The sequence below is a fragment of the Sinocyclocheilus anshuiensis genome, unplaced genomic scaffold (genome assembly GCF_001515605.1).
Source record: "Sinocyclocheilus anshuiensis isolate Anshui unplaced genomic scaffold, SAMN03320099.WGS_v1.1 scaffold773, whole genome shotgun sequence".
Taxonomy (NCBI): Eukaryota; Metazoa; Chordata; class Actinopteri; order Cypriniformes; family Cyprinidae; genus Sinocyclocheilus; species Sinocyclocheilus anshuiensis.
In genome coordinates this window covers 637215-649476 of record NW_015539930.1, presented here as the reverse complement: position 1 = coordinate 649476, position 12262 = coordinate 637215, and the positions used below count along the sequence as shown (strand labels likewise).

General features: G+C 36.9%; 1 protein-coding gene across 2 annotated transcripts in view; it reads left to right on the top strand.

The window, feature by feature from the left end:
* LOC107686808 (ubiquitin carboxyl-terminal hydrolase 47-like) overlaps nucleotides 1-12262 on the top strand; it is a 36531-nt gene that overhangs the window by 2279 nt on the left and 21990 nt on the right. Inside the window, exons 2-7 of one of the 2 annotated variants that reach the window (XM_016483930.1) lie at nucleotides 5041-5235; nucleotides 9032-9145; nucleotides 10052-10205; nucleotides 10293-10389; nucleotides 11032-11177; nucleotides 11295-11374. In XM_016483930.1, the coding sequence (XP_016339416.1) occupies nucleotides 5041-5235; nucleotides 9032-9145; nucleotides 10052-10205; nucleotides 10293-10389; nucleotides 11032-11177; nucleotides 11295-11374 (786 nt within the window). Of the gene's footprint in view, nucleotides 1-5040; nucleotides 5236-8776; nucleotides 8833-9031; nucleotides 9146-10051; nucleotides 10206-10292; nucleotides 10390-11031; nucleotides 11178-11294; nucleotides 11375-12262 lie in introns of those variants that run through there. The other variant, XM_016483931.1, reaches the window with a different exon arrangement.

The following is a 12262-nucleotide window of genomic DNA, read 5'->3' as shown; positions in this document are numbered from 1 at the left end:
CTGCTCAAAACTCGCGTTTGAATCATCAGTGGCAAATTCTTTAAATATAAAAAATGTACTTGCAGGCTGTGAGTCAGAAGCGCCAGACTGTCCTTGCAAAGTTGGAACTGCCCCACTTTATAGAAACAGCCTTTGTGCCACAGACGCATTGTTAGGCTACTGGTTCAGGATACAGTCCTCATCCTCCATAAATATCTTCTTTATGCACCAAGAGCTTGTAACACTCCAAAGAGAAAGGAAAAATTGAAATCGCATCATATGACCTCTTGAAATGAATGAGTCTGTTTGATCCTATTTGATCTTGGTCTGCAGGATTAACATGACCTTCACTGGCTCAACGCCAATTACCACATGAATCTGTCTTTTTTTTATAGCGGGATGCGACAATCTCATGCTCTTCCTCTGGGTTATGACAACACCTGCTGGAAATCATTGATTAGTCAGCACTAAAGTTTATAGTTAGGCTATATTTTATCTCCGGTGCAACCAGATTAACTTTAAAGCACTCTCAGCCTTTTCTTTCACATAGTTATGGCATTTATCCTGTGCCAGTGCTGAATGATGTGTACTGATATCACAAAGGTTCATGGGATCACAGCACACCGATATGGCACTAGGGCTGCATGATTAATCAAAATAAAACCAAAATTACAACATGGCTTAGTGCGGTTATCAAATCACAAATGCTGTGATTTATAAAAAAAAATAAAAAAATGAGCTGAGTGTTTCAGAGTGAAGCACGGCACTGTGTTTTTACACATGAGCTGCTCATTATCCAGCGGTGTTTTCAGTGTCTCAAAGCAACTCGGTTCTCAGTAAATTCTGCTCCACACAAACTCCATCTCTGCTTTTACTCTTGAGTTTGGGTCGTTTAAACGTGCATTCTGGAAAGCAACATGTGCCAACCATCGTCCCATACTAAAGAGAAGCGTTTGTCAACAAAAGAGAAGCTTTAAGGGATCCCTGTGGTTTTCCGTCAAAATAAAAGTTTGATGGTGCAACGTTTGTAAATGAGGAAATTAAGACAGCCATTATTATTAGTAATTTGTAAAATAAAATTATTAGTTTTTAATTTTACTTTGAAATATACATTTTTTAATACTCAGAATATTTCTTGTCTTTATTTAATAATAATAATAATAATGATTATTATTTTATAAATGTATTGATATAATATTGCACAGTTTTAGCCAAATTATGCAGCCCTACAAAAAGCACGCAAACCTGGATTTTTTAAAATCATATTTTATATTACGACCACAATTTGTAGCAGAAGAATCTCAATGTGGTTTATACGCAACATACTTCCGTATTCTGTAAAACAGGTCATGTCACTTCCAGTTCGGGTCTTTTGTGTGTGCTTTGTTAAATATGGAGCTCTTTTATTAAAGATGCCTTCAAATGAGATACCAAACTGCTGTCCATAATGTATGCAGATTGGAGAAGTTTTTCATTTTTCTTCTTCTCACTAACATTCGGATATTAAAATTAAATAAAAAAAACAACAACAACTAGCTAGGTTAGCTGGTTACCATTAAAATCCATATATATTGGCATCAGTTCATACTGCTGTTAACACTTTCTTCAGGTTTTGTCAGGTGACATTTGACACATTACCCATTACATTTTTTGCCCAAATCATGCAACCCTACTTGGTACCCTTGAGCAAAGCACTTGACCTCACGTTGCTCCAAGAATGGCGTTCCTGCAGTTCACGTACTGTAAATCGCATCACATTAAACCATTCGCCAAATAACATCAGATGTAGCCCAATTTGTACATATATATATATATATATATATATATATATTTAACAATATAGGCCTAATAGGACATTATATCCTCAGTCACTGAAATATCCTGGAAATAATTTTTTATGAGACCTGGAAAAGCTGTGCATATAAATAAATCCTAAAAATAATGGAAAAGCCATTGATGTTTCTATAGTAAATTCTATAGTTAAATTGTTCATGTTATGTTCTACTTTAAAAATTTAAATATTGAAAATATGACTGCACAGTAGGCTTATTTATTTGTCTAGCCAATGTTTAGGCCATCAGCCTCAAGGTATAGTAAATATTGGTATATGTATTTTAAAATATTTGTATACATATTTACTAGTGTATTAATTCATTTTAAATGATACCTGACATAGACATTGAAAACTGCTCCTGAAATTTTTCATCATCATAATCATAAATGGCTGCAAAAATTACTTTTGTGTATTTTTTGCATAGTATTTAAGTATTTCATAGTTTCATTTCATCAAATTTTGTGGAAACCCTATAATATATTTTTAGTAATTTATTTTAAAATCTATAAAATCACACACAATCTTTTGTAAACATTTTTAGGTGACTAAAAAACAAATCACTTCACAAAATATTTCTGCGATATTCACAACATTGGTTAAAATGATATATCAACAAGAAAATATGAATATATCATGGATGTTTTATATGCATCATCCATCCCTGCATCATTGAAAGTCTTCACTGAGATAAAGATCTTGTAGCCCTTTCCACCTTGTCATAAAGAATACCGGCCACTCTAGTACAGGCCAACCAGTTACAGGTTTCATGTGAGCACCTAACGATATTATCCCTGATAAAAATACCCTGTAATCTGATGATGCCTCTGCTTGTGTTGACATCTGTGTGTCTTTTACAGTGCCATCTTCAAATTCTCTCCTCTAGATCTGCATTCTTCCACTGCGTATTGACCTTTAAACATAATGCTATCGTATTGACCAGCCTTACGCTCGGGGCTGGTTTTACTTCTCTTGAACAGTGTGTTGTTGTTTTGTCATCAGGGTATTTTTTGGAGTTGCAGGCAGAGTATTTTTGAGGAGATGCAGAAGAGGTTCTCACAGGTTTCGTTTGTGTTGTGTGTGTGTGTGTGTGTTTACAGCATGGTGATTCATTTGACACTAACTCTCAAATGAAGACGTCAGGAAAAAATCAGCTGATTTGAGGGAAAGCTGAGGGCAAGACACTATTACAGGAAGATGGGAATTTGTAGTGTAAAAATAATTACATGGTTACAAAAAAATCTAAATAAATAAGATAAAAATAAATCTGGTCATTGTTGTATGCAAAATAAAATATTTAAAATATCTAAATATTAAAATATTATATTTTGATTTTTATTTTGATTTTAGAGTGAAATATTCCCCAGATTTTTCTTGATAGGCTTGACTAGATTCGCCCGGATAGTTAAGGCCTGGACACACCAAGCCGACTTCAAAGAACTAGCGACGGTGTTGTCGCCTCGCGTCGGCAGCGTCGAACCAAAAAGCTGCGCTCGAACACACCGCACAGACTACAGCCGACGGCAAACTAAAGCCCCGTTCAGACCGCCAGCGACTTTTTCACTGTTTGTAGCTTGCCGGAAGTCGCCAGCTCTCCATTGAAAATGAATGGGATTATGTCGCTCTGTCGCTGTGTGTCGCTTGCGGTGTGAACGGGGCTTAACATGTGCGTTCTGTGCATGCGTGAGAGGAATTAACTGTCTGTATCAGCAGCTATCAATAGTATATGTTCGTCATTCAAAAGGAGAAACCGAAACAAAGATTTACGAGATAAACACAGATATACGAAACGTAAACAAAGCAGCACTTGCTTACCATTTTGAATATCAGTAACGTTGATAACTTTAATAATTTTAAGCGGCTTGTGTTGTTATGAAAACATTTGCGTATTAGAATTATTGGGAAAGATCACGTAACATTTAAACAGCCTTCTGTCTTTACCGCCTTCATTTACGTGCTTGTTTTCATCACTTTCGCTTTAATTCTCGGGCACTGACTCGTTCGCTAAACTGAACATCCAATCAGAGCTCTCACTCACGCCGACAGTCCCGACGGCCCCGACGCCGATTCAACATGTTGAATCGGACAAACTGCCGCCGACGTGAGCCCGACGAGAGCCGACGAGTGGAACACCAAACAAACTAGCCCGACCATCGCTCGCCGTCGGCCCAACGTTGGCCAACAGCCCACCGTCGGCTTGGTGTGTCCTGGCCTTTATATTTTGCTGGAAGCTGGGAATTTGAGTATGTAGTGTAAAAAATTTAATTTTCTGTAAAGTGGTTAAAGTAAAAAAAAAAAATGTAGGTAGAGACTTGATTTTATTAATTGGGACTTGGATTAGATTGTCAAAGTGGGTGTTACATAGCAAATTTTGTAGTTAATTGGACTGTTTCCTTCATACAACATTATTGAAATCACCACTGTCCAAGCTATAAAAGGCAATCAAATTTGAAAAACCAATAAGTAAAATGATGAAAAATTTTCTTTCTTTTATTTGATAAAAGTATGTATTTAGAAAGTAATCAATATGAATTCAAAATAATCAAAAGCACCCTTGAAACAGTCTGCTCATGTTATTTTCAATGCTTTTCAAAAATGCACGTAGAAATGTTTTGCTGTCATCATTCTTGGAATCCTCATTCAGCACTTTTGGTAACACGATCAGTTCTTTAGCAGACGCTCAGACAGCATATGAAAAGACCATGGCTTTGCTTTGTAAACAACACCTGCACTTAACCAACCACCACCAGTCATGGAGTCGGCATTACGACGACACATACTGTGGCCTCATTTGAACACTTAAGCCAAAACTTTTCTGAGCCAGATTTACAGTTACATTTAACACTATGTTTAATAATATGAATGTTTACTGTTTAACCCACATTATATTTATTGATTTATTAGTCAGGCTTGCTCACAGACATGGTTATGCTTTTATTCCTGTTTAACCTTGATTTGTTCATGGCGGATTGCAGAAATCTAACCTAAGTTGCTTTGTATTATATATGTACATAATTCCTAGCTTACTGTGTCTTCCTGGACGTTGCGTAACTCTACGATTTGTCAGTTCTCTGATGAAATTGCATGGCACAAGAAGACTGTTGCAGTTTTGCTTGTCTACTGCTTTTTTCCGTAAAAAATTTTAGCACTGGAGCTGAGCTCAAACTCATGTGTGTGTTTGGTTGAAGTAAACTTAACAAATTTCACATTATGTGCTTGTGCATTTACAGATTGGAAGTGCAGCGGAGGAGCCGAGAGTGCTGTGTATAGTGCAGGACACCACCAATGCCAAGACCGTCAATGAGAGGCTGACGCTCAACCTGCCCGCCTCCACCACCGTCAACAAACTCTACGAGGATGTGGCTCACAAGGCTGGATATGTGAACGGCACTTTCTGCCTGGCGTGGGCCAACACTGGCAACATGGTGAGAGTCCTTCCTTAAAAACACGCCAAAACTCTAGTTCGATTATTGCAAAACATGTAATCTTTCACCGCAAAATCAAAAGAAAAAAGGAATTTTATTGTGCATAAAGAAAATGTAATGTATATAATGTTTTCATAATTAATATAGCCATAATGTGTTAATGTACATATATTTATTTACACTACCATTCAAAATGTTAATGTCGGTAAGATTTTGTATGTTTTTGAAAGAATTCTCTAATGTTCACCTAGGCTGCATTTATTTGATCAAAAAAAGTAAATATACAACAGCAGGGATCAACGCTAAGGATTTTAAGGATTTTGAACCACTGGCCGGTCGGCCAAAATCACATAAAATAACATTTGCATATTCTTCACTCTGTGCTCTCTGACAGCAAGCGGTGCTTATGGTACAGCGATACAGCGTTTCCTTGGTTACTGCTGTAAACACAGCAGCGCTGCGCGTATTAACACTAATTTAAATGCATCATACGGAGACCAAATGAAAAGAAAACGCCATTTGTGAAAACAGTCAGTTCCGTTCCCCTCAGAAACACATTCATGTAAAATTCAATGTTTGGATTTTCTTCCTATATTTCGTGAACAGTGATCTTGGCCTGCTACAGTAGGCTATTTTCTCCTCTTTGTGTCCGTCTTCAGCATCTCTGGCCTCTGTTAGTGGCCGTTTACAGACTAAGTATAATAATAGCGTAATATTTCCACACAAATGGCCATTGGGAAAATGATTGCAGTGCAGTTTGTGTGCAAGCACGGAACAGAAGATAGTCTGAAATAAAACAAAAAATGTTCGGTAGATCGGTGCATCTGTACTCCAGTGTATAAATTCAATATAGATTAATCATTGTTAAAGCTACAAAGTTACTTGCCAGGACGGGTATTTTGACATACTTTTGTATGTATTTGCCCGTTCAGGCGGCTCGCACTTGTCAGAGATGCGGCTGTCTGTGCGCGCGCTGTTCACACAGAACACATCGCGCGAAGAAACGAGTTGTCTTTCGCACCCAAATGCTTTTTAATCGCTTGAATTTTTTAATTAACAAGTCTTAAAAACACATGCAAATGATAAAATGTTGTGACGATGCTGCAGTGGCCCAATCGGGCAAGTGACAAATCCGTCTACTGTCCCGAACGTCTTTCACGCTGGCCACGGGCCATTATTGTCGAGCCCTGAACAGTATTATTGTGAAATATTAGTACAATTTAAAATACCTACTTTCTAATTTAAAATACTTTTAAATGTAATTTATTCCTTTGATGCAAAGCTGAAGAGAAATGTTCAAGAAACATTTCTTATTATCAATGTTGAGAAAAGTTCTGCTGCTTAATATTTGTTAAAACTGTAATACATTTTTTTTTCATGATTCTTGTATTAATAGAAAGTTAAAAAGAACAGCATTTATTTGAAAAAAGTAATCTTTTGTAACATTGTAAATGTCCTTGCTGAATAAAAGTAGTATTTATTTTTTTTTAATATTACTGAACTATTCAACAGTAGTATAAGTATATAATGAAAAAGTTTTGGTGTAGGATTTACTTCATAAAATTTTCACGTTTTGCTAGTAAATTTCACAAATAATTACAAAGTAATAAAAAAATATATAAATTACAACTAGACTTGTGCCGGTATTCGGTAATGCGATATATCACGGTAATGAATATGCACGATATTGTTATATAACTTCTGTAGCAAATGTAGCTATTGCTCATTGTGAATGTTAATGCATTAACTAAGGTTAACTAATGAGGTCTTATGGTAAAGGGTTCTTTTGCACTTTGATCTGTGTAAAACTTTTGACTTTATACATTTTTCTGTATTGCTTTATTGCATTTAAATGTTCAGTTATTTTTGTTATAAGAAAAAAGTTATTAAACCTGTTATACTGTATTATGACAGCACTTTTTTTTAAACAAAATGTCAATACCGTGATAATACCGTATACCGTAATAAAAGCATTAGCAATTAATCGCAACATGAAAATTTGATACCGGCATATCCCTAATTACAACATTGTGAAAGTTTGCGGTAGAAATAGTACTTTTTTAACCCTTTGAAGTGTACGATCACACCGGTGTGATTAGAACGTTCAGCGCATCACATGATCAACTGCTTACACAGCGCTTGGCATATTTCATAACTATTTAGTGTTTTCAACCACATAATGCTTACTTTAAGTTTCAGACATTTAAATACACGCAAGTATTAGCAAAATATACATTTGAAGATAGTTTGTTAAATACACACTGATGTATAGTGAAGCGGCAATAGTGATCCATACAAATATAATTTGATGACGTTTTATTGATATGATTTAAGTTTAATATAAGTTTAAAAATAAATAAGTTTACTCCATTCTTGTTCATATTTGAGAATCAGAATATCAGAAATTTCATAATATAATTAACACAACTGTGAATATTTGGAATAAAAAAGGAAAAATTAAATAAAAGCGATACATCACTCATTCACAGCTATTGTGTGTGCGGTGTGTAACGTGACAAGCCTGACGTGTCGCCATGGAAACAATAAGGCAATGCATTCTAAAATAAAGGTCACCTAAAGAAAACTCACGCTGGGGGCTCAGCTAGAATATTTTAAACTGATGTGTGAAAGGGTTAAGAAACAATTCAGTAATCTTTGTTTTATTTACAACTTCACCCAGGTAGTAATAATTAATGAATATGCTCTGCTTATGAGTTAATAATTCACATATACTAGAGGTTTGAATTGTTTGGTGTACTGGAGATCTGCATTGGTTTTTGAAACTTAACCCGACCAGTACTGTAAGGCCAAACCCAACCTGAAATTGCTCCCAATAGCTTGTTAGGTTCTGGTTACTTAAAGCTGGAATACATTCAATTAATTTTTAAATCGCAACAGATAATAAAACAATTACGCTAAACAACTAAGGAGCATACAATAACAGACGTACAAGTTGTTCCGAACACAACAAACTCAGAAAAATGCTCCTCATTTCTTGGAGACATATTACAAATGAAAACAATGCGTCTTAAAATCGACTCAAAATATCATACATGTTTGATCTCCTCTGGCTGGATAAGAGTCAGAGTCTGAAGCTTAAAAACCAGAGTCTGTGCCCATCGCACACTGCACGATTTTCTGTGAAATCTGTCAACTTTGTACAAAATCTGCAGAGTGACTGTGACTTTTGGCAACTAGCTTCGCCTCATCCAGACTGCAAACAATTTATAATATAATTTATATTAATGATGAGCTTAATGCACACCTGAAGTTACACAGACAGTGACAGAGCCATGTTTTTACCACACCTCTGCAGCGCTATGATTAGATGGAGATGTGTCATGGACTCTGCTCCATTTTCCATCTAATTGTGTGTTGATCCCAGCGCTGACCCAGCACAGAGCCTGTAGCTGCAGGTAACTCTCAGAGTAGGTCAGTGGATTAAGGCCCGTTTCTGCTCTCCCCCACCAGAGGAACATTAGTACGTCCAGACCTGTTGCTAATTTGCTAGTACATGTTGTCCCTCAGGTAGCACAGGCTTTTCTTTCACACTAACTGAATTCTGTGATGAGATGTGGGTTATCTGCAGTACATCAGGTTGATTATTTTCTCTCTGAAGGTCTTTTGAGACATTTTGCAGTATTTCTGCATGGTTGGACTTGCTCTTTGCGTTGTTCCAGACAGCATTATGTCTCACATTGTCATTTGTTGTACTGATTTGTTTTTCACTACTTCTCTTTCTTCATCCTTGCTAATTTCTCTTTTTTCCCCTTCTGTCTCAACTCTACACCTGAAGGCTCCTCTGGACCAGGCCAGTGAGATGTCCCTGGTGTTGTCCGGTTTTGAGGCGGGGAAAAGAAATTTCCTGCAGCTTACGGACAAGGACGGGGAGCAGCCTCAGATCGCTTCAGTGAGTCACTATATCAGCAGTTTAACTGGGTTAAAAAAATCAATAAAATAAACAAATATTCATAAAAATAAAAAAAATCAATCTTTCATTTGTTCTATCACTCATTTGTTCATTCGTTCTATCAATCTTTCGTTCATTTCATCTGTTGTTGTTTCTGTCTGTTGTCTGTTCTGTCATTTGTTGTCTATTATGTGTTTGTTCGTTTGCTAATTCCATCTGTCTTTATATCTATCTATCTAGCTATCGTTCTGTCTATCTATCGTTCTGTAGTTCTATCTATATAGTTCTATTTAACTAATGTTCTATCTATAATCTTATCTATCGTTCTATCTATAGTTTTATTTGTTTAATGTTCTATCTATCTATCTATCTATCTATCTATCTATTTATCTATTTTTCTCACTATCCATCTGTATAGTTCTAATTATTTAATGATCTCTCTATTATCTTATCATTGTCTCGTTCTCTCATTCTATCATCTTTATTTATGTATTAGACAAAAATGCAAAGAAAGTTTAAGTAAGGGGTAAAATCTGTTTATATATAATTCATTCTATCATTCATTCATTCTGTTTGTCTTTCATTCTATCGTCTTTATTTATGTATTTATATTGCACAAAAGTGCAAAGAATGCTTCAACTGGGGGGGGAAGAAATTTGGACTTGAACTTAGTTTCACATCTTCATTCCCACTGTTTATGGAATCCAGTTTACGTTGTTACCTTGTGGGTTCCTGACCTATTTATTTCCAGTAGAAATTAAGGATACCACATAATATGAATGCAATATCATAAGAAAAAGAATGTGTTAACTTGATATCCTTGAGGGATGGGATCTTAATTGTGTCAGGCATACTAGATGGTGAACATTGTGTGTTTAGCATTATTAATGTGTAACTCTCTTACAGGATGAATCTGGCACAGCGGACAGCAGTGGTCTTGAAGACAGCTCTCAGGATCGCTTCATTGGACCCTTACCGCGGGATGGAACTGTGGGCTGTAGCAGTGACTATAGCAGCCCCAGTTACTCGTATTCCTCCATACTTAACAAATCAGACACAGGTAGCTCTCCTTTAACATGCATTGGTCATGAAGAACATGCGAACTTTGCCACGTAGATTTATTTGTCTTGTGTCCTCTGTTTTCAAGGTTATGTTGGTTTGGTCAACCAAGCAATGACCTGTTACCTGAACAGCCTCCTGCAGACCCTGTTCATGACCCCTGAGTTCAGGAATGCACTCTACAAGTAAGTAGTCTGAGTGTCAGGTTTATTGGGATAACTAGAACAAGATTTAAGCAACATGCAGCAAGAGTGCCTGCAACCATTAATGCAAAAATGTATTAAATCAGAGTTTTGAACAGATAAATTCAGAAACTCTAATGCCATTTTTGGGATTGGAATTTACATCAAATACATTATTAAAACATCTTAATGCTCTCATGCTTACAAAGCTCAAGATAAGGAGGGATTGTGAAACTGACTTAATGACACTGAATTTAAGAATCTTTCTAGCCAAATAAAAAGTGCATTAAAATGTTGCCTAATTTTATTTTGTTTACAAAATCATTGATATTTTGAGCATATTCAAAATTTGCCTAGCCCTAACGATTACTACATAATAAAAAATAATTTCTTTCATGTGGTTCATTTGAATTTTCCATTTTATTGTCATTATTATTATTGTTCAACAGTTTTGGGGAGTGTTGTTGTAAATTAGCTACTTGTTTTAGTTACTTTTCTAGAAAATGCTCAGAACAGAGTCACTTTTATCTTGCAGGCCTTTTACATTTTTATAAACATTGGAATTGTTTTTTAGTGTGTGCTGCCTCCGTATTGTGCGTTCTTCAACCGTTACCTCCAACACTGTTTTTAATCTTTCTACACCAGCTGGGAGTTTGAGGAGTCTGAGGAGGATCCGGTCAACAGTATCCCGTACCAGCTCCAGAGGCTGTTTGTGCTTCTGCAGACCAGTAAGAAGCGCGCCATCGAGACCACAGACGTGACGCGCAGCTTTGGCTGGGACAGCAGTGAGGGTACAAGGCGTCACTTAATGACCCTTTGGGAAACTTTACCCACATTAGCATTGCTGTTATCAGATAGCAGGAGGAGTCTTGATTACTGTGAAACTCTTTACCTTGTTTGTTTTGCAGCCTGGCAGCAGCACGACGTCCAGGAGCTTTGCAGAGTCATGTTTGATGCACTAGAGCAGAAGTGGAAACAGACCGAGCAGGTATGTGATGCAAGCCCCGCCTCCTCATAACATGGCGCTAATCCACAACCAGTAAGATCTATAGACTAAGTCCCAGTGTTGAATAAAATAAGAATACTTTTTATAGGCAGTTCGAAGCTTTTTCTGATAGAGTTTTGTGTAAACAGCAGCTTAGTCTGGGCTGGTGGGTTGGGTCAGGGGCCACGCACTGAAGAGGTTTGCATTTTTCTACACTCAGCTCATTGTTCTCTTCTAAGCTGGGGCTGTAAGACTTTGGGGTAGAAAAAAAAATTCAAATCCTGTTTGTGTGCCAGTAAGTCAGCAAAACTTGTTGTTCAGCTGAAAACATGTCTTAACTTCTTGTTTGGGATTTCTTTTGAGTTTATAGAGGGGTCCAAAGGTTAAGGCCATGACTAGCGGCAATGAAAGCTGACTGTGGTATCGCCTGCATCTGGGACAAAAAGTTGTGCTTAATATATGGCAAAGACTAAACCCAGCCAACAGCCAACTGCCCTGTATAAGAGGAAATAACTCTTCATACCAGCAGGTGGCAGTATTCTGGATACATCAATAAAAAAGGGAAACCGGAACCAAGACTGCAAACTGTAAACAAGCAGCTTTTGCTTATAATTTTCGATTATGAATCATGTTAATCAATTGGCCTTCACTTTTCTTCAGATGGTCTTGTTATGATGTTTGTGTGTTGGAATGCTCAGATAAAGCCCGGGGCACACCAATGCCGAGTTCACACTGCACGATTTTCAAACTCGTCGGATCGCCGTTGTTTTCACACTGCGTGACTATCTGCGGTAGCATTCAGTTGCTGCTGTGTTCACATTGCACGATGGATCGGCGACAGGAGGTTACACACTGCATGACTTTACAATAGGAAGAATCGCCGACAGCTCT